The 25,960-nt window shown below is 45.0% G+C and overlaps 1 protein-coding gene across 1 annotated transcript; it reads left to right on the plus strand.

Moving 5' to 3' along the window:
• Positions 1–3,312: 3,312 nt before the first annotated feature.
• Positions 3,313–24,703, plus strand: TRIB2 (tribbles pseudokinase 2). Its single transcript, XM_054196571.1, has 4 exons — positions 3,313–3,413; positions 4,354–4,774; positions 8,802–9,094; positions 22,345–24,703. The coding sequence occupies exons 2-4, from the start codon at positions 4,505–4,507 to the stop codon at positions 22,811–22,813; spliced, it is 1,032 nt and encodes a 343-aa protein (XP_054052546.1). The 5' UTR covers positions 3,313–3,413; positions 4,354–4,504; the 3' UTR covers positions 22,814–24,703.
• Positions 24,704–25,960: the final 1,257 nt, after the last annotated feature.

Genomic DNA, 25,960 nt, shown 5'->3' on the forward strand with positions numbered 1-25,960 from the left:
GGGACACTGCAGGATAGGAAAAAGGAAAATAAGGCTCCAGGGAAACCACCCCCCCAGCTGCATTACCCATAGAAAGAGCCATTCCAGAGAGGGAACTCAAGCACTATAGTAATGGACATGGTCATCAAAGTAGTAGATAATTGCTGAGTCTGTTTAAAAGATAAAGAAACTTCTAATGGGATTGTCTCTCTTGGTGACAGTTTCCAGACAAGGTAGATCAGCACAATGAAGTCCAGAGATGAAAAGTCAGTCAGTAAACAGTCCTAAAAGGAATCCTCCCCAGCTCACTTAGGGGAAAGAAGGCAACCTTCATTCTGACATGTATCAGTATCTTCAGAAAGGTCATGGAGAGATCGTGATAGTTTTGTCATATGCCATTCTGCTGGCTATTTCTTTGGTACTATTGATTCGGTAACCGTTTTATATCACATATTCAGAAAATTTCTCTCATTCAATTGAACAAGAAAATATAACGAAACAATATTTGCCACTACCGGCACAGTTTATTTCGAACAAGAGTCTCTGAGTACTGTGAACATGACATTTAGGTTTGGACCAGCCAATGGCACCCCTTTAGCCCAGACATTCCAGCCAATGTGTTTCAAGCCAAGCACCTCTTTCTCATTTGGTGAATGCCTCCTACATAAGCACCACAGCTATGCAGGACAGGCAGCAGTTACAGAACACTTCACTGCTGACTTGGTCTTCAGACTTTGATCTGACTTTTAGGACCTGATTCCTTTTCACATCTCACATGTTATATGCTGACTTTGCTCTACAATTACAGCCAACTGACGTAGACTTAGATCAATAAAAACAGACACAGGATTACGTACACCTAATGTCTCCATGAGGCATATAAAGATTTGCTCATTCAGAGCTCATTCCTTTAACACTGGACTGAAATGGCAATATTTTCATTGACGTATCTCAGAGCAGAAGCAATGTTTACAAAGTGTTAGGTTTGAGGAAAGATGCCATAGAAAAGGAAAGTAAAATTATTAAAATATAATGGAAGAGCAAAATTCATCCCGTGGATAGATGTGTCATCCCATGGATAGAACTGTGTCATTACCACTACACGTATCCTTTCATGCCGATCCAGAAACCGAAATTTATAACCTTTTCCTTCCAAACTTGAATATTTATGGCAAGTGTATCCCATTCCACCCTGAATCACTTCTTCAGATTCTATTAAAAATCAGGAGTTTCCAACTAGAGCCTTAGAATGAAGTAGATTTTTCACCCTGTTCTTTCGCTCCTTTCTCCTGTTGGATTTGGAGGCTCTGGGTAGCCTTTCCAGAGTTGCTAGGGACTGTGGCTCCAGCTGATGCGGGGTAACTAAGAAAGTTAAACAGAAAACATTGGTCTAGAGAACAAAGGTTGATGCAAGAGCCTAGGTCTCTCATGCTTTGTCATAGTCAGAAGGAGCATGCAGGGGGAGAGGAAGGGAGAAATTGTGTAAAAAGCCATCTACTAAGAAAAGAATGTTTGATTTGGATCACAGGATGTGAGACTGGAGAATGTATTGCATAACTTTATGGCTTGTCCTTATTTGCAATGATTCAGTATCCGGCACTGCTCATCCCATTTCTAAAAATGGTATTGAAAAGTTAGGGACTATTCAGAGGTGATGGGAATAACTGAGGAATGGGAGGAGAACACCTTTTCTTTTTACAGCAGATAGCAAAGACCGTGTCTGCAGGTGATCCTACAGGTTGTTGCAGGTCACTGGTTCTGTGTCCTTCCCCACTCCATTCACTGGGTCAAATCCCCTCTGTTGCCGGAGACTTATCTTCTCCGTGCCAAACTTAGGATCATGACAATCCTTTGTCCGTGGTATTTATCTTATAGCTGCATAACAGGGCACGTACAGCTACTAATGTGGAGGACAAGAGATGAGGCAGGTGCAGTGCTGTGGAGAGAGAGCTACCCCTCACCACAGCCATTTCTGAGGACTTCCCTGTCAAGACTAAACCCTCATGGACGAATCCCTACAGACTCTTTGGAGCCCTATTCAGAGGTATTTCTCTCTACTGCAAAGCAGGTGCCTCCAGGACTGACGTCTCTATCAGGGCTATTTCATTATTAGCATGATCATTTCTTCCTTCCCCTCAAAAACAAGCATCATTCAAACCCCAAACCAATGCTTTTCCCACTTCTGACCCTCCCCTATGCCATTGTGGGAGAAGGGGAGCCAGGCCATGGTCAGCCCCGTGGCATCGCCCTGCAGAGGCTACAGCTCCAGGACTGAGCCCTGCTCGCCCCATCCTCTGCTTACTCTTGGTTTATGCCGTTGGTTTTTGGTGGTTTTTTTGGTGGGTGGGCGGGTGGGGGGAGTGGGTTAGGTTTCTGGTTGCTTTTTTTTTTTTCTTTGGGCCGTTATTTTAAATGGATTCACAACTACCACCCGGTCAAAATCTATGGGTTAAATGCCAGGCTTGTTAGGAGTTCAGGGAGCAGCTCATCAAATTTTAATATACACCCAAACCCCTGTTATTTAAACAATGAAAGGGGAGCAGGTGAAAAAAACCGAGGAGACCGCAGTGGTGCTGGGCGGGGACAGACCGACCTCATTCATGGCTTTCTCTGTGCAGGACGAAAAGGTTTACGTTTTCCCCCGGTGCCCCCCCCCCGCGTCGTTTTAATTTTGGGATGAATTAAGACAAGCCTGGAGCCGGGAGAACGCCTCCCAACCGGTCGCACCGGGAAGCAACCGCTTTTGCTCCCGTAAGTACGGGGAGACCCACGCTGCCCGGAAAAAAAAAAAAAAAAAAAAAAACCAAAAAAACCTAAACCACAGAAACCCAACGATTTCTTCATTGAGAAAAAAAAAGCACGCCCGCCTTGAGCTCCGGCGCCAGCGCATGGAATAACGCACCCGGCATCCGCGCCCGGGCGAGGGGCAGGGGGGTTGGACTCTTCTTTTAGAGGCGTTTATTCCATTATTATTATTATTATTATTATTATTTATTAATTTGTTATTACATTAAAATTAATTAGTTAACATCTCAACCGCAAGGGCAGGAGAAGCAGGACTTGCTCAGGCAGCCGCGGGGGGGCGGGGGGGGGGACCGCGATCAGCATCACACACTGGTGCGCGGCCGGGTGGGAGCTGCACCCGGACCCCCCCGCCCCCCGCCCCCGCCTCTATCCCCGGCACAGCTCGGCAGGGCTGCGGAAGGACGGTTCACCTTGTTTACCCCGAAGCCGGCTGGCGGCGGAGGGCGGAGGGGGCCGGGGCGGGGCGGGGCGGGCGGCCGGGGCGGGGCGCGGCGCGGTGGGCGGCGGGGCCGGGGCCGGGGCGGGCCGGGGCGGGCGGCGGCGGCGGGGCAGTCAGCCTGCGCGCTGGGCACCGTGCGGGCGTGCGGCGGCCGGCAGCGAGGCACGGAGGCAGCCAGCGTCCCCGCCACGTAAGTAGCTATTAATACGCCCGGGGGGAGACGGTGCCTGGCTGGAGGGGATCCGCGCGGACGGCCCTTCCCTCCCCCTTGTCCTACCCCCCAAGGAAAAAGAAAAAAAAAACCCAAAAACCTCAAACAAAAATTGTTCCCTGCAATATATATATATATATTTTAAGCGGTTGCCAGTTTATTCCCCAGCCTTTCGCATATTGCCCCTCCGGTAGGAAGTCAGCCCCCTTCTCCCTGTGCTGCTTTTTCTTTTCCTTTGTGCCTGAACTAGGTTAAAACCGGCGCGAAGGCGGCGAGCACCCCCCCCCCCCCAAAAAAAAAAAAAAAAATCCCGCTGGAGGGGAGCGTCCCTCTTCCCTCGCCCCCGCTTGCACTTTTTGTTCCGTCGAGGGCGGCCGCCACCACGGCGGCACCTTCCTTCTCGCCGCCGCGGAGCGCTGCGCGGTGCCCCGCGTTCCGCCGCTCTCCCCCGTGGCCTGCGCGGCTGCCCTCATCCTCCGCGCCGGCTCCGTTGAGCCTCCCGCCGCGCCGAGCGCTCTTTTGTCGGCCCGGCCGGCAAGTTAAATGCTCCCTCGCTATTTCGCGGGGCATTTTCCGAGCGCCCCGGGCGCCAGCGGCGAGGCGCACACGCCATCTACAGCCCGGCCGCGGCAGCGCGGCTCTGCCTCGCCGTGAGGGAGGGAGGCAGGGAGGGAGAAAGGACGGTCCCCGCTGCGCGCAGCGCGTTACCTAACCTTTTGTTTTCGCCCGCCGCGCTGCGCGCCCCGCGGGAGCGGCGGCCGCGCCGCTCCGCACCCTGCGCATCCGCCGCTGCTGCCCCCCCCCCCCCCCTTTCCCTCCCTCCCCGGGCTCCGCTGCCCCGCCGCCGTGGGGCTCCGCGCCGCTCCGCGGCCGGCGGGAACAAAGGGCGGCGGGCTGAGCGCTCTCTCCCTGTGCCCAGGACGCGGCGCTGAGGCTGGTCGCCCGCCGCCGCCGCGCTCCCGCCTCCCCCCCACCCCCGCCACACAAAGGCAGCCGCAGCTGGACGGGCGAGGGACCGCGCTCCACGCCAGGGCTCCGGTGCATCGTCTCGGCTGGTCTTCTCCATACTCATGAACATACAAAGGTCAACCCCTATCACGATAGCACGATATGGGAGACCGCGGAATAAAACCCAGGATTTTGAGGAGCTCTCGTCCATACGGTCCATCGAGCCAAGCCAGAGTTTTAGCCCGAATCTAGGCTCGCCGAGCCCGCCGGAGACCCCGAACTTGTCGCATTGCGTTTCTTGCATCGGGAAATACTTATTGTTGGAGCCTCTCGAGGGAGACCACGTTTTCCGAGCCGTACATCTGCACAGTGGCGAGGAGCTGGTTTGCAAGGTAATCCCTCTCCTTCTCCCCCCGGGCTAGCCCGTGTCGCGTGTTGGTTGCCCGTGTCGCAGGAGGGCCGAGCACGGTCGCGTAGCTCAATTATTAAACAGTTGAGAAACAAAAGGCAGGGAGAGGGGATTAAAGGCGCATCCTGTAACTTTTCCCTCTCTCTAGACAATGGCCACGTTATAGCGGTGGCCCGGAGCCAGTTCTGCCTCCTATCCGGGGGATATTATTCTGGAAAGAGCCGTCCTTTTAAGTAGGTCTTAACGTGAGTTCAGATCAGGAGAAAGCCTCATCTTCCCCACTCTCACTTTTCAAAATGGAGTAGGGAATCCCCAGCTAATTTTAAGGTGTTGGGACCTGCTGGCTTCCTCGATTTTTCCTGTCCCTTGTTCTGTGAGTTGGGATGCAGAAGGGGATGGAGAAGCAGGGGGTGGTGGGGGGGAGAGATTGCTATCATCTTTGTCTTAAAAGTGATTTAAAAAAAAATAAAAATCCATATCTCATTAATCAGCCCATAGCTCCCTCACGGTGGAGGTTGTTTGCAAACAGCATCCTCCCCCATTGCACAACTGAGCAAGAATAAAACCTGCACACCTACGGTTTTTAGAAGAGCAGACAAAATAGCTATCCCACTCTTTGTAGCCTGCCGGCTTTTCTCTGCCTCCTCCCAATTTGCTCCTACAAAGGTGAGCTGTGGGAAAAAGAAACCCACATGCGTGCACGTCTGTGGAGGGATGTTATTCTCTGTTCTGGCTGAGGGAATATTTTCCTTTGTTCCTAAATTGTGATTCTCATTGTCTGTGGTGACCCAGACTTGTGCCCAGCAGACTGAGGCAGTACCCAGTAGTAGTTTTTATAACTACGTAGCAAAATGCAACCTTGCAACACACGCTGCAGTGTTTGTATTGTTCCCAAAACATGGAATTGTGCCATTTGGCTGTCTTGGGCAAATTTCTGATGTTGAACTAACTGCAAAACGTAAAAGTAGACATATTATAGCTTATTTGTATTCCAGGGTTTAAATATAGTATTGCTGACTGTTTCATACTTTCTCACACTTGATTCATAAGAAGTTATGGACTAGACTGTAGCAGGGAAGAGAAATAATTGCTCCTGTTTGCTATTTGTAAAGATTGGAGTTCAGAGGGCGATTTAAATAGGCTTACTGATTGAGTTATAAAACCTGATGTTAAGGCAACCTAGGACTTTGTGTGATTATTTAGGGGAAAAAAGGGCCCGTGACTTTGCAAAGGACTAATATTGCATGCCGAACTGAATGCTTTGTTACTAAACTGAAACAGCACACGAGAATTTCTAGAATGAAAGCCCTGCTCGGTGCAGTAGTACAGTGCTGCACTCTAGGACATTGGCATCTTTTCCTGAAATAAACAGATCCCACAAAGCTGCTGCTCTGCATGAAATTACAGGTGAACTTGCACAGCAAGTCGCAGAGCGGGGGCTATGCTCTTCTTTGTTTCCTGTTTGGTTTGCAGGCACTGTTTTGATAACAGTATGAACAGCATAACTGCAGCTCACAAAGGCTGGACTTAATTTTTTTTTTTTTCCCCTTCCCTTTAAGCTGTATGTTTTTGAGCTGATCCTGACATTTGAATAGTATCAGTTTTTCCATATGTGCGAGGCACTACTTCTAGCTGTGCTCCAAAAATATGATCTTCGCCTGAATTGCCAGTTCATGAATACGCAGTTGTCAGTCCTGAACTCATCTTAATTTAATGTGTGCTTTAAAATGCCTGCAGTATCATGACTACTATTTGTCAAGTAGCCTTCCGGCTAAGAGACCTGCTGTCTGGTATCTTATTGAAGATGCTCTTAGAGATTGCTTGCAGAAACATTGGTTTGGATAACAGACACATACTGATGATTCTCAAGATTCATTTGGCTGCACCCACTGACTGTACAGATGCCGTTATTTGCTTCAAGGCTCTGTGGCATCCAAACAATGGTAACTTCTCACTTCCAATTCCCAGCGAGAACTAAATCAAACTGCAGCTTATTGGACGTTTGCTGAATTGAGGCCAGGGATCTTAAAAGCTGGGATACAAAGAAGCCCTTTATAAAAGGTATTCTAGACTGTAGCAGTATGATAGCGCTTCCCATCTCCCCCTTTTCAAACGTAGTACTGGTACATATCCAGACCTACTTATTTAACGTAGTCTGAGAACCACAAAATGTAACTCATTTATATTGGGATAATCTGGTTAGGAGAGAATTCTGGAAAGGCTTTCCCCCCCCCCCCCCCACATGAGGGTTTGAGCTACACAAATGTTCCTGCTTAAATTTTTGTTTTATAGCAGCCGCTTTGTGGAAGAGCCATTCACTTACAATGTAGTAGTAGTTGTTAGGAGTTTTGAGATCCAAATGTCAATGAATTCTCCTCTGGAATGAATTACACACCAGGGATTTTAGCAACACCCCCTCCCCACCCTCTTTCTGCTTCCCTGGCGCCCTGTGTCACCAGAATGCCTCAGTGCTAATCTACACCCTGTAAAATGTGTTGGATCTGTTTGGCAGTCTGCCTTTAAGGTTGTTTTTGCCTGTGCCGGAGTAGAGCAGCGCAGGTATGGGGTGGGGAGAAAGAGGTTTGTGAGGAGGGGGTGTCCCGGTTTCTTGGGGTTTGGGTTCTTTTCTGCGGAAGGATTTTGTTAGGATTGCGCTCCGAAGCATTAAATGAGCCAGGTTTTGAAGCCTCAGGTAAATTTTTATTGAACCGTATCTCTCGCACTCAGTTTTGAAAGCTTTTAAAGCTTCAAAGAAAGCAGGGAGATTTGCTTCTTGGAAAGGATACAAATACCTGCTATTGGAATACAAGTACTAGAATACAAAAAGAAGAAAAACAATTGCAGTTTAAACCAGTTGGTTAGGTACCTATACCAGTCCTTCATTTTTATGTTCAGTTAGAATGACACACGACTACCTTAAATTCTTTTTACCAAAGTAACAAAACACCCCAGAGTAAGTTACATATTAATAGAATCTTTATGTTGGTGGAAATGCTAATCCCTTGCTTTGTAGTACCTCTGGAGCAGGTATAATTAAAAATAAAAATCATTCCTATCAATACTTTGCTGGTGTTTTCTTTTAGCACACTGGCTTCTGTTATTCTCAATGAAGCCTTTCTTCTTCTTGTAATGTGGGCATTTCTCAATTGACTCAAATACTGATTCATTCGTCATCACTAGATTATAGTAACTTTTTTATATTTGGGTTTCCCAGCAGCCTTTTTAATTCTTGCAGCTCATTCATAAGATCAGTGATAACATACTTACTAGTAAAGGGACACTTTGCTTTTAATGGAGCACTTGATTGAAATGCAGAGAGTTCAGGGTGGTTTTGTCTTTGCCTTTTGAAGGATGTTTGTCTGCGCTCCAACAGGCAGGGCTATTTCCCCGGGTTGTCCTTCTGATCTTATAAACAGCCATTGTAAAACCCGAGACTTTGAAAGTGAAAGTGACTTTGCTGTTTGTCGGAGATGAAAGAAAGGCAGGAAGTAAATATGAATAGCGCCAGATGATATTTTAAATCTGAAAATCCTGAAAGCTTTAATGGGTTAATCAAGAGGGAGAGGCGTGTGGATCAGGGTGGATTTAGTATGACAGCTTCTCTCAATGCTAAGCTACAGGCCATATTCTCTATGAGTTTATTTGGATGGAAAACAGAAGATAAACATGCTTCCTTCCGCGTACTGCCCTCATACATCGCTAGTCTTCACAGCTCAATTCAGATTACATTCTAAATTTGATAGGCTATTAGCTAATGAAATGGTTCTTGCTGCAAGTTTTGAAGATGAGCCTTTCCTGTCAAGGTTGCGTGTATCTTCTGTGTGGGGTTGTATGGTCTGTTTTGTCTTGTCCTCGGTGCTGTGAGCTTGTGACATCCTGTTTACATCAGGGCAGCTTCAGCAGCAGCATAAATTGTACTTAGAGATGGTTCTGGTAACAGAATTAGATGTACCGTAACTCCACTGTCCTTTTTGTCACTAACCCTGGCTTTACTGTCATTGTTCCTGCAGGTGTTTGATATTGGCTGCTACCAGGAGTTATTAGCACCATGTTTTTGTCTGCCTGCACATAAAAATATCAACCAAATTACTGAAATAATTCTTGGGGAGACAAAAGCGTATGTGTTCTTTGAAAGGAGCTATGGGGACATGCATTCGTTTGTTCGTACCTGCAAGAAGCTTAAAGAAGAGGAGGCAGCCAAACTCTTCTATCAAATAGCTTCCGCTGTTGCACACTGCCATGATGGTGGACTGGTACTGCGAGATCTCAAGCTGCGAAAGTTTATTTTCAAGGATGAGGAAAGGTAAGAGTCTGCCTTACTCTTTACAGGTGGGGGTGCCTGAGGTCAGATATTCAGAGTAACAGGATGCTGTGCCCTTCATTGTCACCGTACCATTCGTTTGTGGCACGTGAGGTGTTAAGCTTTGCTTTCCTCTGCAACTTGTTAATGGGATGGATGTGCCATTTTACCGTCTGGCTTAGGCTTTGGAGTACAGTAAGTATAGAGCGCCATTTGCATCTGTGGCCTCTGCATCTCAACCCAGAGGAGCACCCTCACTTCTGAGGAGGGGACATCTGGAGGAAGGCTCTGCACAGATGTCTGGTGCAAGAGCTCCGCTATCATCGGTGCTGCTGGTGTTAAATGAGTAAAGGAGTAAAAGATCCAGTATGTTAAAGAGGGTTGGGGACTGAAATGGCTCATTCCAGTGAGGAGGCACGAAGAGGACAAACAGCCAAGTGGTTATTGCTGACATGGGATGGAGGGAAGGGCCACTAGTGCTTTGAAGGACTGCCTTGAGGACAGCTTCTTACTTCCCGTGCTAGAAGGGTCTGGAGGCTGCTTCTGAGAGTATTGCGTGGTCACTAATCATACTAAGATTAAAACTGCCTTGATGTGTGGGTGCCTGGTTTTAGTATCAGAGCTGTTGTGGTACTTGGGGAACTACCTTTTTTTTTTTTTTTTTTTTTTTTTTTTTTTTTTTTTTTTAATATGACCTCCCTGCACACCCTCCTCTCTCAGTAATGGGGTAATAAATGATTTGGGGAAGGAGTATGGGAAGACAGGGAAAGAAGTAATGCTGGATGCTATAGGTATACTTTTGAAGTGCTGTTTCTGATGCTGACCCTGTTGCACCTGTGGAAACTTCTTATCTCTTTCCTTGTGGTTACCAGTTTTCATTACGTTGCATCATGTATTTGCTTGCAACTTCCACATAAAGCACCAGAGTAATGAACACTGTCAGATTAATGGCAGGCTTTCACAGAGGGATTAGATGGGAAGATGACCATTACGGAAAAAAATGAAACTAAATGGGGGCAGAGCCTGCCTTTGTGCTTCTTCATGTCTTGGTAGAGGATGGGGAGGTGTTTTTCACTTTTAGTTAAATCCTATGAACTATCTGAAAGGTTGTTCAAACTGTTGCAGAGTGAAATAGATGTTCTGGAGAGCTTTGTTAGAAATAACCAGTGCATATCAATTCCATTTGGGGCTATTTGGGGAAGTTACAAGCAACAGCCGAGGCACATAAGTTTTCTACAGGCTCAGTAAGTCCATCATCTGAGAAGTAGAAAAAAAAAAAATAAATATACAATTCAGTCACGAAAAAGAAGTTCCTGGCCTTAAAATAAAAATGACAACCATCTATCCTGTTGAAATATTCGCTACTTAAAATTTATTACAAGCTGAGTTTTGCAAAATAAACTTCTCCTTTTAATCTCTTTACAAACTAAAAAATAAAAGACATATTTTCACTTCTTAATTCAGTTCAGGCAGTTCTCTGAAAAGCAAATAGTTTTTCTCTATTTTTCTGCCGTAGTCCAAATGTATATGATTACCTTTTCCACCTCTTCAAATAAAAAAGCCTAAAACGAAACTAGATGAATGTCCATTCAGAGAGAGATGCAAAGCAGAGAGATGTGAACTGCCCTTTCACAACTTTTACTTGGAGTTTAATAATTAAACATCATTATAGCACCTTTGATGCAGATAAGAAGCAAACTTGTACAAAATAGTTGAGGGAGGGATTGTATTCTGTGGTAGCGGATAATGCTCTAATGTTAAAAGGGGTAATTTTTTTTTTTTTCCTGGGGATGTGTGTAAACTTGTGTGGTTTGTATGAAGGACGGGACTCGGAGAAGCCCTGGGGCTCACCCTCGCTTTCCGCTCTCAGCGAAGGCAGCGTGAGCTGAGGGCCGTGCAGCGGGTGCAGACATGGGGAATACTTTTGAACTCCTACCCTGCCGCTTACGAGGAACTGAATGCAACGCGAGGCACAGGGCCAAATCCTTCAGCCACCCAAGAAGAGTGGCGCGTACTATAATAGCAGTGTTTGCTTTTATGGATGTTTTTAACGTAACTGGAGTCTGCAAAATCACGCAGTTACTCACTTTTGAACAGTGTCTTCTAATTATACAATAATTCACTTGAAAGGTCAAATGCGACTTGCTGGTTATTTTGAAGATAATCATAATGTGGTTTTCTTCTGGATGTAATGTTGATTTGTAAGCAGAGAGGTATTGTAATCCTTTCTCTGCTAAATAAACAGAGATGAAATAGCGTGAGATAGAAATAAACCCAAACAGCGACTGTCTTTTTTTCACATGCTCTGATCGTCAGACTGTAATCAGTCATCACTTTCAATCTGCTGCTATATTTAGGCAGAAAAATCTTCCTGGTCCTTCCGGGTTCAGAGAGGTGTTTGTCGGGTTGACGGAGGTGTTTGTGTGTTGCTCGCTCCCCTCCGAGCTCGCCTTTCCCCGGGGCTGCCGGTGCTGGGTGCCCAGCAGCCTGCCTCTCCCGACCTGCCGTCGGCCCTGGTGCCTGAGAGTCGGGTTCTGCACGATCTATTGCTCTTTGATACCTGTAATGAACCAGGGAGGAAGAAAAGAGGTGATAAAGATGTTTTGAGACGTGTGGGTGAACGCCGCTGCTGCGTGTTGCCTGTTCTTCAGTGGAGCTCTTTCTCAGTAGTTCTTTTCAGAACTATTTCTTCAAGTCTGTTTTTTCTGCAGTTCACCTTTAGTACCTACTGCTTTGAAACTTTCTCGAAGACTCTCACAGCTTTTATTTCGGTAGAAGAAAAGATGGGAAATCCAGCACGCAGGCAACACATGAATGGAAAACTCGCTGCTTTTATTTTTTTATTTTTTTTTAGGATGATACTTGTCTGCTCTTAGCTGAGAGCTGCCAGACTGGGGGAGCCAGAGAGAATGTGAAGGATATATGGAAGCAGTTCCATTCCTTTAAAAAAGAAAATAAATTAAAGCATTTCTTAGTACCTACTCCTTCCATTGATGCTAATGATAGAAAGTTCAATATGAAATTGGAGCTCCTGGAGTTTTGCGGACTTGTACGTACAGCATTGTAACTCTTTCCACCTCATTCCTGTTATCTAAATTACAGCTGGAATTTGCAAAGATTCAGGCTCCTGATCTAGCAGCATCATGAATGCTGTTTGTTCCTCCTGATGTCACTGCTAGGAATGCATGTTATTTGGATGTTGCAAATTGCAGTGCCTTGTGATGTCTGTAATGAACTGGGAAGTAAGAAGGTGGAAAAAAGTGATGTTGGAGGCTGGTGGTGCTGAGTGTTTTATAGGGGTCCTAACTTTACTAGTGATGTTCCCCTGATGTGCTAAATCAAAGGTATATTGTGATGGCACGTTACGTCTTACTATTGCATGTGTGTAAATACATCAGGGTTTAAAATGAAATCCAGAATTCCACAATGTGGAAACAAACAAAACCAATTCGTCTGTGTTCCAAGGTACTTCATCTATAGCTGCTTTTAATCTTGAACTGCAGAAATTTTGAAGATTTGGTAAATTACATTCCATGAAAATGATGTGTGCTCTATGTTTTTTTTATGGTAGGTTTGTGTTTTGGGATTTTTTTTGTATAAAAGAAGTTTGGGGGAGTTGTGTTTTTGGGGAGAGGTGTGTCTGTGGTTCCATTTGTAAACTATAGATGAAATAGGCGGTCTTGCAGTATTGAAATTTCAGAGTTAAGCTCCTTAAACCTGCAGCTGGTCTTGATGAAGCAGAACTTCTAAGACATTACAGCATGGCTGGAAATGTTTTGTAAGACTGGGTTAACAAGCAGCAGCACATCCATTAAATGAGGGCAGTGACTTTCAGAGCACTGAAAATACAGAAAACAACACTGACTTGCCATGCTGTGTCTCGCCAGACTTTAGAAAGTACCTATAAGACTCTTGAATATTTTAAAAATTGGGTCCTTAAACTTGGAAATAAAAATTGAATCCAAAACAGTAGAGATGAGCTAAGATAAGACATGTGGGTTTATGTGTTTTCTGCTTCTTGCGTGTTGATCGCTTTTTCTTGTCCTGGATGCTAAACCAAGTCAACGTTGATGTTTGTGGGGCTCTTACTTTTGATTATTTTTGCTGTGTTCGTGTCATAGTACTTACAGTTTTCCTTGTACAGCCTGTCCTTGTAGAAGGCCCTTGGCCAGAGTGACTGTGCCCTTCTAGCTGGTGTCCCATAATGATGTTGCAGAATGGGTAGGGTGTTTTGGGTTGTGCTCAGAATAGCGTTCTGCACTGTATCTAGCTAATAAAGTTGTTCATCAGTCTGATATATAGCAGATGCTTTGAGAAAGAGCCACCTCAAAGATCTCAGAATTAAATCAAGCATTTCAACATCGGTTGTTCCAATGGTTTTCTTAATACAAGAACATTTCTGCTGTCAAGGAATTACTAATTTCTTTAGTGCGTTTTTAAGCCTTTAATTATATTAAAATATTAGCTGTCGTAATATTTGAAGCTTAAAGACCTTGTACATTCATCATACTTGTTGAAGGGAAAATTAAAATAATTTTGGTATTTAGATATTGTAATTTTCCTGTATTCTTTGAGTAAATATGAGAAATGGTAGGCAGGTGGGATTCAATAAAAATAAATAGAATTTGACACTTTTTGCTTTGTGCCAGGGTAATGCAGCCAGTACAATACACTAATTTAGAAAGCCTGTGTTAGCATAACATATTTATTTGGTATTCTTAGAATGGGTTTTTTTTGTTTTTTTTTTCCTCTAGAATTTCTCAGCTTTGAGTGGATGATGCTTTAAGGTGACCTAGTTACGCTGTTTGCAATCCTAGTGGTACAAACCTGATCCCACGAAAAATACAGAATGTATATACTGACTTTTTTCCAATTAGACTGTTAATTTATTTTATAGTTTGTAGTAAGTTTCATCCCCAGCGTTTGTCAAAGTGTAATGTGGTCAAATGCTCTTTCCCCTGTGGTGTTGGACCTTGCTGTTCTACTATATGATTCAGTAGAGGATAGGTAAGTTAATGCTTTCCCCAAGTCCTAGAAAGGGAGTCCTCAAGTGAAAGAAAATTAAACAAAACAGGAGTGCTCTTTAAACAGCAAAAGATTTAGAAACAAAACCAGTTGTCATCTGTTTTGTCATTGAAGCACCTCACTTTACCCCGAATGGGGCCACAGGACCAGAGAATCATAGGTCAGATATCAACCCAGAAATTATTATTATTATACATCTTCCTAGAATATGGGGAGGAAGGCGAATTTCTTCACAGGCACCAAATCTCTGCTGTCAAACTTTGGATAGAGGATGAAACGGTTGCACAACTGTTCTCTGCAGAAGGGTTCGTGCTCCCTTTTGCCTTTATGTGGTTTGGTTACTAAGCCTCTGTTTTCTCCCGGCATTCCTGAGAGCACCACACGCTGGATTTGTTGGGTATGCAGCACCTTTCCCAGCGGGTCTCTGGAGGCTATCTGCAGATGTGGAACATCACACCAGCCCTGTGAAGTGCTTAAATCTCCCGAGGGCATAGATTGTCACAGAGGTTAAGTGCTGTGCCTAAGGTCATAAATGAAAGCAAAACCCAGGAAGAAGTTGGCTGATGGCTAGCCCTGGGATGAGTATGGGAGTTACAGTGGACCTTGAGTCAGCTCAAGACCCTTTAACGAGACCATGAGTGGTGAGAGCCTTTGCTGTAGCACCCAGCTCTGGAGCTTGCAGCAGGTTTTGTCCTTGGACTCTGTTATCTTTAGGTATTTGGCTCATAGCAGGACACGTATCTTTCCTTCTTCACCCTTCCTTCAGTCTTGCCCCTTTGCAGCCTCCTGCACTAGCTCTGCTAATGGGTGGTGTGGAGGTGCAGCCCCGTGCCATGCTTGGAGCAGGAGGGGAACCCTGCTTGGGGGCCTGCCTATAGGCTGGGCTGGACAGGTTGTCCCCATGTCTGGCCAACCTGGCCGCGCTGTATGACTTTGAGAGGTGCTTCTGTCGGAACGCTGTGTTACACGTTGGCTGTAATGCCAGATGTAGTTGTCTTGGTTGGGTGCCTGTCACAAGATGCCCGTCATGGGATTGATCTCTCTGATGATGGGTCCTTTGCAGTCACTGATAGTAGATGTCTCCTGAGACATCTTGCATTAAGAGGTCAACAACTGGTTGTTTTGAAGACTTGAAAAGCTGTATCATAGACTCAGTGCAAAATACTCCTGGTTGACTTTTCAGGGGACTGAGGACATCTGCAGACATCTGTGCTGAGGGTGAGGAGGGGAGGCAGGGAGCCCAGCTAGTGGCAGCTGCAGTGGACTGTCATGGTGAAATTCTTCTGCTGCCTCTTCTTGTAATTGTCCTTATTATCACACTGTGAGATTACTTCAGGCTTGGGAGGGAGAGGAAAGACGGAGATTGTAAACAGGAGCCAACCTGGGGCGTATTTAGTCTTAAGCACCTGCTTTTTGGTAGATGTATATTGCTTGGAGACAGGTTTTACAGCCGTCTAAGCAAAAGGTTTCCAGCGGCGTTGTGAAATAATGGGCCTGCTTTGTCCTAGAGGTGCTGAGCACCCACTTGCAGGCTCAGAAAATGTAGGGCTTTTTTCATGACGTGCAGTTATGTTAACAAAATACAGTTTTGGTCTCCATTCCCTGTGGAGCTTCACCATGCGTTGTATGAAAAGACCTAGAAAAGATGGTGAACACAGCATACAGTTGACAGCAGAGCCTTTTAAAACTCTGACCTTCACTGATCTTCACTGAGAAGATAAGAGAGAGGTGAAGTAGCTGCCGTGAGCCAGATGCTTATCAAATAATGGACTCCTCACAGTGTTGCAAACTGAGCCCCTCTGTGGAAGGGTCTGCCTTGGATTTCGGAGCCTGCACCCCAACATACATATCGCTACCGACCTACCTTCTTTTTGGGGAACGAAGTATATAGCATAAAGGACGGGCTCTTCCCTGCCAGTCCTATTTGAGTGGTGTAAAGCTGAGGTCTTTGGGGCCCCAGCCCTTCCTGGAGGTGTGCGAGGATGTGGTCTCGGAGCATTTGTTGAAGTGGAAGCCTGCAGAAAAAAAGCCAAAGCTTCAAACAAGTTAAAAGTCCTAAGTTTGCTGGGTGCGGGGCAGGGCTGAGCGTGCCGGTAGCATCCCTTCAGAGGAAGGGTGGGGGATATGTAATTTTTTAGAGGCTTCCTCATTCTGCGGAAGTACCAGTGAAGGAATCTTCCCTTAGGAACAAGGTTCATCCTGTAAACCTGTACTGCCTGCAAGTCCCAGTTGTCTTTCGAAACATATGCTTGAGCCTGTTTCATTATGCAAGAGACTGTTTGTCTGACAGCCTTTGTGCAGGTTTGGTTGTTTTTTTCCCCCCTTCCCGAAGTTGCGTAGGATGTTGTGCGGTGAACTCCCAGGCCGTGTGCTCTTACGTGCTGGAAGGGATCTTGCGGTGAAAGGAGCAGGATTTAAATTGATGGCATAACATTTCCCCTCTGATCCCGTGTGCCTTGCCGCCCCCGGAGGAGATCGGGTGGTTCTGAGTTCAGAACAAGTCTTTGCACCAAGCCGCAAATCATCTGCGCGGGGTTTCGTTAGCCGCCTTCCCCATCTTGCCGTCTCTGTGACGGCAGTCTGCTTCTGCATTATTTAGGAGAGATTCCCGTAGCTAAAAAAAAAAAATCAGTTAGCAAAAGATAACTGTTTCCAATGTCGAGCTTCCCTTTTATTCCCCACCCTGCCTTGTGACTCTTAATTGCATTCGTGCTCGTCTCGTCTTTATGATGGGGTGCTATGAGCTGACCTTGATTAAATGACCTGTAAATTATTGGCCACACAGGAGCAATCCCTGATCTACTGGGCAGTTGATGGCTTGAGTGCCTCTACCTTGGGAAAGGCTTTCCTGGCCTCAGTCAAGAGTAATGTTGAAATACGAGATAGGATTGCTTGGGTGCCTTCATTTTTTATGTGTAGACTAATTTAGGGGGGAATATTGTGAGGCACCTCTTCCCTTCAGAAGTTGCCATTTCATATTTACCTGCAGTCATATTAATAAAATGTCAGTTCGGATGGCCGTGATGGTTGTTTTCTGATCTCTGGAGGCATGAGGCCGCTATATAGAAACTGTAAATCTGCATCATCTGATTTTGACCCAGCTTGAATAGCAAGCGGATGGTGTACCTGGCGTGTCTGAAGCAAGATGGCTCCTTCTGTCTTCTCCCCAAACAGCTGATCACACTGTCATCTGGGGGATGATGCTGGACTGAAACGGTGGGTCTGGTCTGCAGTTAGTGTTCCCCAAACAGTAACAGCAGCTGAGCTGTGGTTCAGGTGTTATTTCCCATGCAGATGGCTTCGGGGGCAGCCTAGAAGCAACTGCTGTTGTTGATTCAGGCATGGACTCCTTTACTATGGACTGTTTATTCATTGCAGTGGAGATATTTTCCTCTGAAACACTCAGACTTTCAGTCAGTGTTTCTGCTTTAAATGTTCCGGATTTTTTTTTTTTGTCCTGCTTTATGAGATTAGAGCCCTCTGAATAATTCCACGGATTTTGGTATGGAAATTGTGTTTGCTTTTGGAGAGCAAGTGTGAATGCCGGGTTCTTACAGCCCTGGCTTCGGTGTCAAAAGGCAGGATAGCTGTTTGCCAGTAGCCCCTCAGCTCTGCGGGGAGGAATAACGCGAATCACTCTCAAAAAAGTGTAGGATGTGCAACAAAACCGTCTGCCAGAGATGGGTGCTAACTCAGGAGGTTGCATTGAAGAATCTTCTGGAAGACACTGAATTGATTAGGTTTTGTTACATTGCTGAAGAGCAAAGTCTGAATGCAGTCAAGTAATGAATGGCATATTGATAAGAAATTCAGAGTGGTATTGTTTTTCATGGGTTTCCCTGACGGTTTCTATGGGGACAAAGACGCATTTCCCGTCTGAGTGCTGCTGCTGCCCTCTGATTGCACTTCTGTGGTTTCATTCACCAGTAATGGGAAAGCATTCATAGGCAGAATAGCTTCCCCTTTTTAAATAGCCATGATTCAGGGTTGTATTTTTTTTTTTTTAATGCATTAGGCTAATGCAGTGTTTTATCAATGATCTGATAGATGCATAATGCTCTTTTTCCAAGTCCTTATTCAGGGTCTGCATTAAAACTTGAAATTATGTACTGTAATTACGTAAGCCTTGACAAAAGTCTTTGTTGCCCTACAGTATGTCTACAAAGTGATTCTCATCCGGCTTGGCAGTAGTTTACATTTGAACTTTAGGGATTAATTTTGTTGCAACCATTTGAATGGTCGAACTCAAAGGCTGATGCTTTTGGAAAACTTTTTTTCTCCTGTGGGGGTCCTTAGTTGACTGATACGAGTTAATTATTTAGAGAATGAAAGGTTTTTAGGAATGTGATTTTTTTTTTAAAAAAAAAAAAAAAGATAATTATTTCTGCTTGTCCTTTTTCTGCTCTGAAATGATCCTTTTTCGGCTCTGAAATGGGAGGTGCTTCAAAGTTGATTGTGATTTCACGTGTCAGTGTTTGGTTTTGAGTCAGTCCCTTGCCTGCCAAGTGCCGAATTTAGGGTTGTCCGGTTACTCTGCAATTGGATGCGCTCCCCACCCTTTGCTTTGCTGTGGGGGTTCTGTATTCTCAGAAACTACTTGCAGTTTTGAGGGTCTGTTTGTTGTTGTTGGCTTTTATTCTTTTTCCTGGATACTTGATTTCAGTGTTTCCTCTGAGAGGGAGTGTGGGGGAGAGAGAGAGATTGCTTCTCATCCAGGGTGTCTCTGCATTTCTGTGTATTTAGACTCCCCTCTTTCCTGTTCCTCTCCACCTTCCCCCCCAAAAAATAAGCGCTCTGGCTTGCAGAAAACAGCTGATTTAGGCATTGTTTGAAATGTGGAGGAAGGGAAGGCCTGCCAGAGCTGACAGCTGTTTCTCGCAGAGATGGGGTGCTGTGTGCTGGGAAATAGCAACTCCTGAGCCAGGCTGCTCCTTTTTGATTGCCTGAAAAAAACGTGAAATGACTCTAAAAAGGGGGAGCGAGACTTGCCGCTTACACCCGCGTATTACCCACCTGTAGTCTGATTACAGGTTGTATTCTGTATGCGAGGATGAGGTACGGAAACTCATCCCTCACTGGTGCGAACAGGCTGGAGTGTGTCCCCCCCCAGCCCTGGCGCTGTCTGCGGCGAGGGTGAAAAACCTGCGCTGTGCCGTTGTCTTCTGCAAAGGCACCCAGCGACGTGAAGGAAAATGGGAACATCAGAGTTGCTTCTGGTGGTGATGGGGAGGGGGCAGAAAGTCCCCTTGAGGCCGTGTACCTGGCAGTGTGCGCTGGGGAGATGCAGCTCCCGCCGTCTGCGACGGAAGCGCGTGCTGGTCCAGTGCCAACCACCTGGTTGCGGAGGAGCCATTTCTTCGCTCGTACCTTCTACGCGAGGGTGTTACTGGTTATGGGTTTGGGACCTAGCAAGGAGGAGGACTGAAGGTTGTGGTTTTGTTGAATTTGGGACCTTTTGTTTCCTCAAAGCCTGTCAGCTCAGCAGGATGAGAAACCTGGTTGGAGTGTTTGCTTCACTTGGCCACAGCGCACGGAGGAGCAGGCAGATAAGGGCCAGCTGTTGTTCCTCTGCTTGCGTCAACAAAACCCGCGGAGGGCTGCGGGCTGCAGCACCTTGCAAGAAAAGCAAGGTGGGGATAACAGCTTTTGTATGCTGCTTCTGTTTTGTTATCAAGAAATGATTTCTCCTGTTGGAGAAAGAGATGAGGTTTTTTTTTTTTTGACACACCTTGCAGGCTGTTCTTTCTGGTTTTGTACCGCGTCTATCCTAGAAAATAAGAGATTAGGGAATTCCTGGTAATTTTCTGCAAAATAAAAGCTTCTCAGTGAACTGTTTGTCTAAATTCTTTGGCAACTCTCGGAAATGTAAAATAGGGTGGGAGAGTAAGCAGCGTTTCCCTGTGCTGTTGACACTGGGATGGCAGGAGAGCGTGTGGGGGGCGAATTCCCTCCTGTAAGTTGTTTATAAATAGCGTGCTCTGCCCCGCTCCCTGTGTGTGTGTGTTCCGCTCCTGGTAGCAGGAGCGAGTCGATGCTTTCCTGTCTGGCAATTCAGTGACTTAATGCATGTTTGAGTAGCTGGCCTCACCGTTTTATTGCTACACATAATTTTCTATGGAAAAACTGAGGTGGGCAATGCAAATGGAACCTCGACTCATGTCCCTGCCTTCCCTTTCATTTCCTCCTCGCTGTTCTCTGCCCTCCTTGGTGTGTTTTCTTTCTCTGGGCGTTTCTCCTCTTCCTCTGCTGTGCAGGTGCAGGAACACATCGAAGCTGAGCATTGGGAAAGGACTCTCCTGTAGCCAGTCTCCGGTGTTGGACCCTCTGAACTGTATACACAGGGAAATTGCTGTGGTCTTGATAATTGTAGTTAAGTTTCTCCTCGCAGCCAGCTTCCTGTGTGAGGTGTTGCTGCTGTAAAGTATTGTTTGAGTGCTAATGAGGGGGTTGTCCCTCACCAGGAGAAGTGCCATTAGGCTGGCAATGGGTAATTAATCAGGAAGCAGGTGTGTTGCGCAAAACCCATCAGCATCCGCACTGGAGGAGAAAACACTGGCCTGTTTGAGGAGGGAAGGAGCTGCCTTGGCACACGGTGCTCGGGAGCCAGGTATTCTGAATCCTGTGTTTATGACTTCCTGATTCGAGGCACATTGCCAAAGGGGCTTTCACCTCTGCTAGTAAACGTCTCTAGCTGTTGAAAAGGCCCAAGTGTCATTATGAGAGTTTATGGCACAGTTGCCTCTGGAGTGCTCCATGGAGTAAAATGCTCTTCTGTTGGTTCAGAGAAGATAGTGCTGAGCTGCCCTGGAACCAAGTCTAAGCCAAAGCTGGCCCAGCTGTCTTTTGTAACTCAAGCCCAAGCAATGTTGTCTTCGGAAAACATTTAGGGAACAGGGCTCTCCTTGTCTGTTTTAATACCTGTTAAATGATGTGCTTTAGTCAAGAGGTGCGAGTTGTGCTTTCTGGGATGAAGTTCAGTCCCTGCCTGTGAATGTCTGTGGTATGGGAACATGGCCATAACACAGGGCTAAGAGTCATCATACAGACCGGTGAGGTTGAGGGACGAGGACGGTAATACCCCAAGTTGAGTTATGATCCCGAGTTGTTGAAAAGAAAACCTGCACTACTGCAGGGTCACTCTTCCATCCAGATGCACTGGATGAGTCCTGTTGCATCGTACTGATTCTGCTCGCAAAGCCAGCCATTGCTGGCGAACAGTCTAAAGGGTAATTGGTAATCCTTTTGGATGCCTTTAGCAGGGACAGATTTTTAAATATAGTTACAGACAGTAGCAGTGAGAACTAAAAGGAAAGAAAGGTTATGTTCATCTAGTGCTATGACAAGCGAGTTTGGCGTATTTTTTTCTGTTCCTGTGTGATACCCATAAGGGAAGAAAATTCTCTTGCAGAGATAATTACTGCGGCACAATAACAAGTTCACAGTGTTTTGCAGGCAGGAGGAGTTGGCAATCTGGATAAGGCATCCCCGTCATTTCTCTAAGCCCTTTGCTAGCCTCTGTGTTCGTTCCAGTGTGAGGAGCTCCTCTGGTTCAGCTGGGTAGATAAGCTTGTTATTAATCTTGGCATTCAGCTCACCTGATCTCCCTTTGCCCAAAGGTCTGTTTAGGAAGACTGAAATCTGTTAAATTTGCTCTTCCTTAATTCTGGGATAAAGAAAAGTGTTGGTTGGTCAGGGGGATCGTTTAGGATCATAGTGACGATCTTATTGCTGTTGAACCTTGTGGAATTACAGGTGCAAGTAGCTGCGTACCAGTATGAAGGTGTCAAAATAAGCTTGTCTAGTTAGGACTAGACTTGTATGTGGACATGCATCCTACACAGGTACATTAGAGTGCAGCCGACAGAAATAATCTTGAGGCTTATGTCTCTGGAAATCACATCTATGTAAAATTGACCAAAACCATGAATATGGAAACTACTTTCATCTTTTTAAGACCTTACTAATGAGTTTACTGGACATAACTGTTCAAAACCTTGTAGCTGTGTGTGCGGCAATATTCCGTATAGGTCTGGTAATATCTCTAAGCAGTATAGAAGAGACAGTATCAATTAGCTGTAGCAAGTGCTGTGAGTGGGATACTAAACTGATACACTTCTGTGGTTGTTGAATTTGTGGAGTATTACTGTTACAACCATGCATTTGTAACAGTCTGGAATTTGTGTTTTGATGTTTGCTTACCTTGATGGCTTTGTTCTTTTTGCCCACAGGACTAGAGTGAAATTGGAAAGCCTAGAAGATGCTTATATTTTAAGAGGAAATGATGACTCTCTTTCTGATAAGCATGGATGCCCAGCCTATGTGAGTCCAGAGATCTTGAACACAAATGGCAGCTACTCTGGCAAAGCAGCGGACGTATGGAGTCTAGGTGTCATGCTTTATACCATGCTAGTTGGACGCTATCCTTTCCATGACATTGAGCCTAGTTCCCTCTTCAGCAAGATCCGTCGTGGGCAGTTTAACATTCCAGAAACTCTATCCCCCAAGGCAAAATGCCTCATACGTAGCATACTGCGTCGGGAGCCATCGGAAAGGCTGACTTCACAGGAAATTCTGGACCATCCATGGTTTTCTACAGATTTTAATGTATCGAATTCAGGATATGGTGCTAAGGAAGTATCAGATCAGCTGGTGCCTGATGTCAACATGGAAGAAGACTTGGACCCATTCTTTAACTGAGCACAAAGACTGGTGTTCAGAAGGTACACAACCTGGAGATGGACACATGAAGGAGCCCTTCCTGACCGTGTTAAATCACATCCTGCATCAGCCTAGCTTGGTAGCAAAAGACACTCAGAGGTCCTCGGATTGAGAAGGAACCTCCACAAGGAGCTAATATAACAAATGTAGCATGGGGACAGATTGGGGGGGCGGGGGGAGCTTGCTATCAGGTTAGATTGATTTGGAGGAGAAAAGGCAGCATGGAGCAATTGTAGCTTCTCACCTTTTTGGAGCCAAGGAGACTGCACATGCCAATTCTAGTGCAGCTGTATCACTCCTGTTTCTGTTCCATTAAAAATAGTGGTAACTCACGACAAATAGAAACTTTTTTGCCTCAGCTCACATCTTGGCATCGCACTGTTAGATATTTAACTTCAGCCATTATTCAGGGAAAGTACAATTGGCTAACATTTTTTTTTTTTAATCGGATGTCTAATAATTAATGGGATTAATTTAAGAAAAAAAATTAGGTGCACAAAGACGGACATGAAAAGTGGGTGCTAAAAACAAACAAAATTTCAGTTCATGTCTCTTGATAGCTATTTTCAACTCATTTCTTCTAAATAAACTACTTAATATTCTTGTCAGGAAATGACATTTTAATGCTTTGTTCCCTTAAGGGGAAGTAACTGTCATTTAACAAGCTGTTCTGTTTTGTGTCAAATGGTTTGTTGCAGGAAGCTATTATAACTCGAACTTCCAGATGCATTACTGCTATAATAGGGGGAAAAAAAAGAAGAAAACTATATAATTTTTTTTTTAAAGATATGAGATACTGGCTTCCATATCTGCCATGCTGCACATATATGACTAGAGAGGGCAGAAAGCCCTTGGTCGTGTCTTTATCTGAGAACCTATCTCTTCTTTAACTGACTGGCCCACGTGTAAATAGAGGGCTCTTTATTATTGAAGAAGAGTATCGTGGGGTTTTTTTCCTTTGAATTCCTCTCAACTTGGGAAAAGAATTGTTTGGGTTTGATTTTTGTTTATGTCCAGAATAAGAAATAAGAGGGTATTGATAAGCTGAACATTTATATTACAGATATTCCTCTTGAAACATACACAGTAATATGCACCTTTTGTATTGTCAAGACTTATTCTATTTATTGAAGAAAATGTCACAGTAGTGATGTATTAAGCCAGTACTTCAATTACGGGTTGACTTGGGATGACATGTTACATGCTGTAGTTAACACACTTCTTTTCTGTTCAGGTATTTCTGTCCCTAAATAACTTTTTATTTAGCTTTTTTTTTTCTAGATAGCTTTATTTGATTTAGACTGGCAAATGTTTTTATTACTGCTTTTATATTGCTGTATGATATTGAAATCTCTTGGCATAAATATTTGTGTTTCCAGTACCTCAGTTGTTCTGATATTACTGCCTGTATACGTTTTGTGAAGTGGTCATGTTTTTTGGGTAGGTACATGTGGACTCTGTAGTATGTAAATGTTACTTGAATTTGTGCTTAATTATAGTATGTGGCATGTGCGTACAGCTACTTGGCATTTGACGTATGGATGCTATTTGCCTGCCTTGCAGGAAAGTTATGGTCCCACTCTCAAGAGGATGTTTCACAGTTCTTTATCAAGAGACAAAGCTAGCTGCAGCTGACCTGCCTTGGTTCTATTTTGGTAACTAAGAATATAAAGGAGTAATGTTTTTACACTCTGAAGATGGTGCTGTGTCAAGAAGGACTTTTTTTTTATTTTATAAGTACCTTATAGGAGGAAAGATTGGTGATGTGCATGGTGGGGTTTTACTGCCTCTGGTGCTTTGTCATGTATTTGGTTTAATGTTTTTGTCCTAATCTCTTCAATAAATAAAATTGTGCATATTTAACTAAAATTCAGTGGTGAACAGCGTTCTTACTGAGTGTCTGAGGTGCTGCAGGAGTTTGCCCCGTTAGGATCATTTAGCTGGTATTTTTTGTGCTGCTAACAAGCTCTTACCAGACCTGTGATCTGAGAAAGCTTAGCACTTATATTTACAAGGTAACGCTGTTAGCCTTTTCATCAAAAATTTTACTGTTTGCTATGAATTAAACTGGCTTTTATTTTCTTTTGGCTTGTCCCTACCTCTCAGCAAATCCGTTTGCCTTTTTCAGGTAGGGTGTTGAAATGCAGCAAGAACTGTGTCTTTTGGTGATGGGAGGCTCTTTGGCTGATGAAGAGAAGTACCAGAATGGAGCAAGCTGGCACAGGCACTTGCCAAAGCCTGAGAGAAGTGTGCGTCTTGCACTTGCCCATCAATTCCAAAAAGGTTGGCTGTGAAATAGCACCGCCTAATTTATTGTCTTTTATTTAAGGCGGGATTCTGTTTCTGCCATTCATCTTGGATAATAATAGATGCGTGTAGTTAGATCACATAGGTGCATGTGGAGTAATAAGGTGCTTTGTGAACATGAGGTGGGACAGATGAATCCTGGTCCATTAAGAAAATACCATTTGAAGGGGGCTTTGATTTGAACCGGAATGCCGTCTGTTTTCAGCAGTTCTATGGTTTGAAAGAGCTGTAGGTAGCTAATGATCACCCCTAAAGAAACATAGAATCATAGAAATGCCCGGGTTGGAAGAGACCTTTCAGATCATCAAGTCCAACCATCAGCTTAACTCTGACAACAACCATCACTAAACCATATCTCTAAGCCCTATGTGTATCCGTCTTTTAAATACCTCCAGGGATAGTGCCTCAACCACTTCCCTGGGCAGCCTCTTCCAATGCTTAATAACCCTTTCGGTGTAAAAATTTTTCCTAATATCCAGTCTAAACCTCCCCTGGTGCAACTTCAGGCCGTTTCCTCTTGTCCTATCGCCTGTTACTTGGGAGAAGAGACTGACCCCCACCTCTCTGCAACCTCCCTTCCCTGAACCCCTCCACTTCAAAGTGTTGCACCAAAACCGCGAGCACAGGGATTGCTGTCAGGCTGGCTGACTGTACTACGTGATTTCGTCCTAGGTAGTTTCTGGCATGCGTTGAATATTTCAGTTGGTAGGTGGAGAATTAAAATCGTTGATTGTAGCACCAACCAGAAATGTTATTAACGTGTAGAAACACTTGAAGATCAGTTTTCAAATGATCTGTGTGCCTGCAGCCAAAGTTTAA

This window comes from Rissa tridactyla, chromosome 3 (genome assembly GCF_028500815.1).
Source record: "Rissa tridactyla isolate bRisTri1 chromosome 3, bRisTri1.patW.cur.20221130, whole genome shotgun sequence".
Classification (NCBI taxonomy): Eukaryota; Metazoa; Chordata; class Aves; order Charadriiformes; family Laridae; genus Rissa; species Rissa tridactyla.

What these genes read in the sequence shown, in the direction of transcription:
- TRIB2 (XM_054196571.1), top strand. Translation starts at nt 4,505, where the DNA reads ATGAACATACAAAGGTCAACCCCTATCACGATAGCACGATATGGGAGA. An exon ending in GCGAGGAGCTGGTTTGCAAG is followed by an intron (nt 4,775 to 8,801) that starts GTAATCCCTCTC and finishes TTGTTCCTGCAG; the next exon opens with GTGTTTGATATTGGCTGCTA. An exon ending in ATTTTCAAGGATGAGGAAAG is followed by an intron (nt 9,095 to 22,344) that starts GTAAGAGTCTGC and finishes TTTTGCCCACAG; the next exon opens with GACTAGAGTGAAATTGGAAA.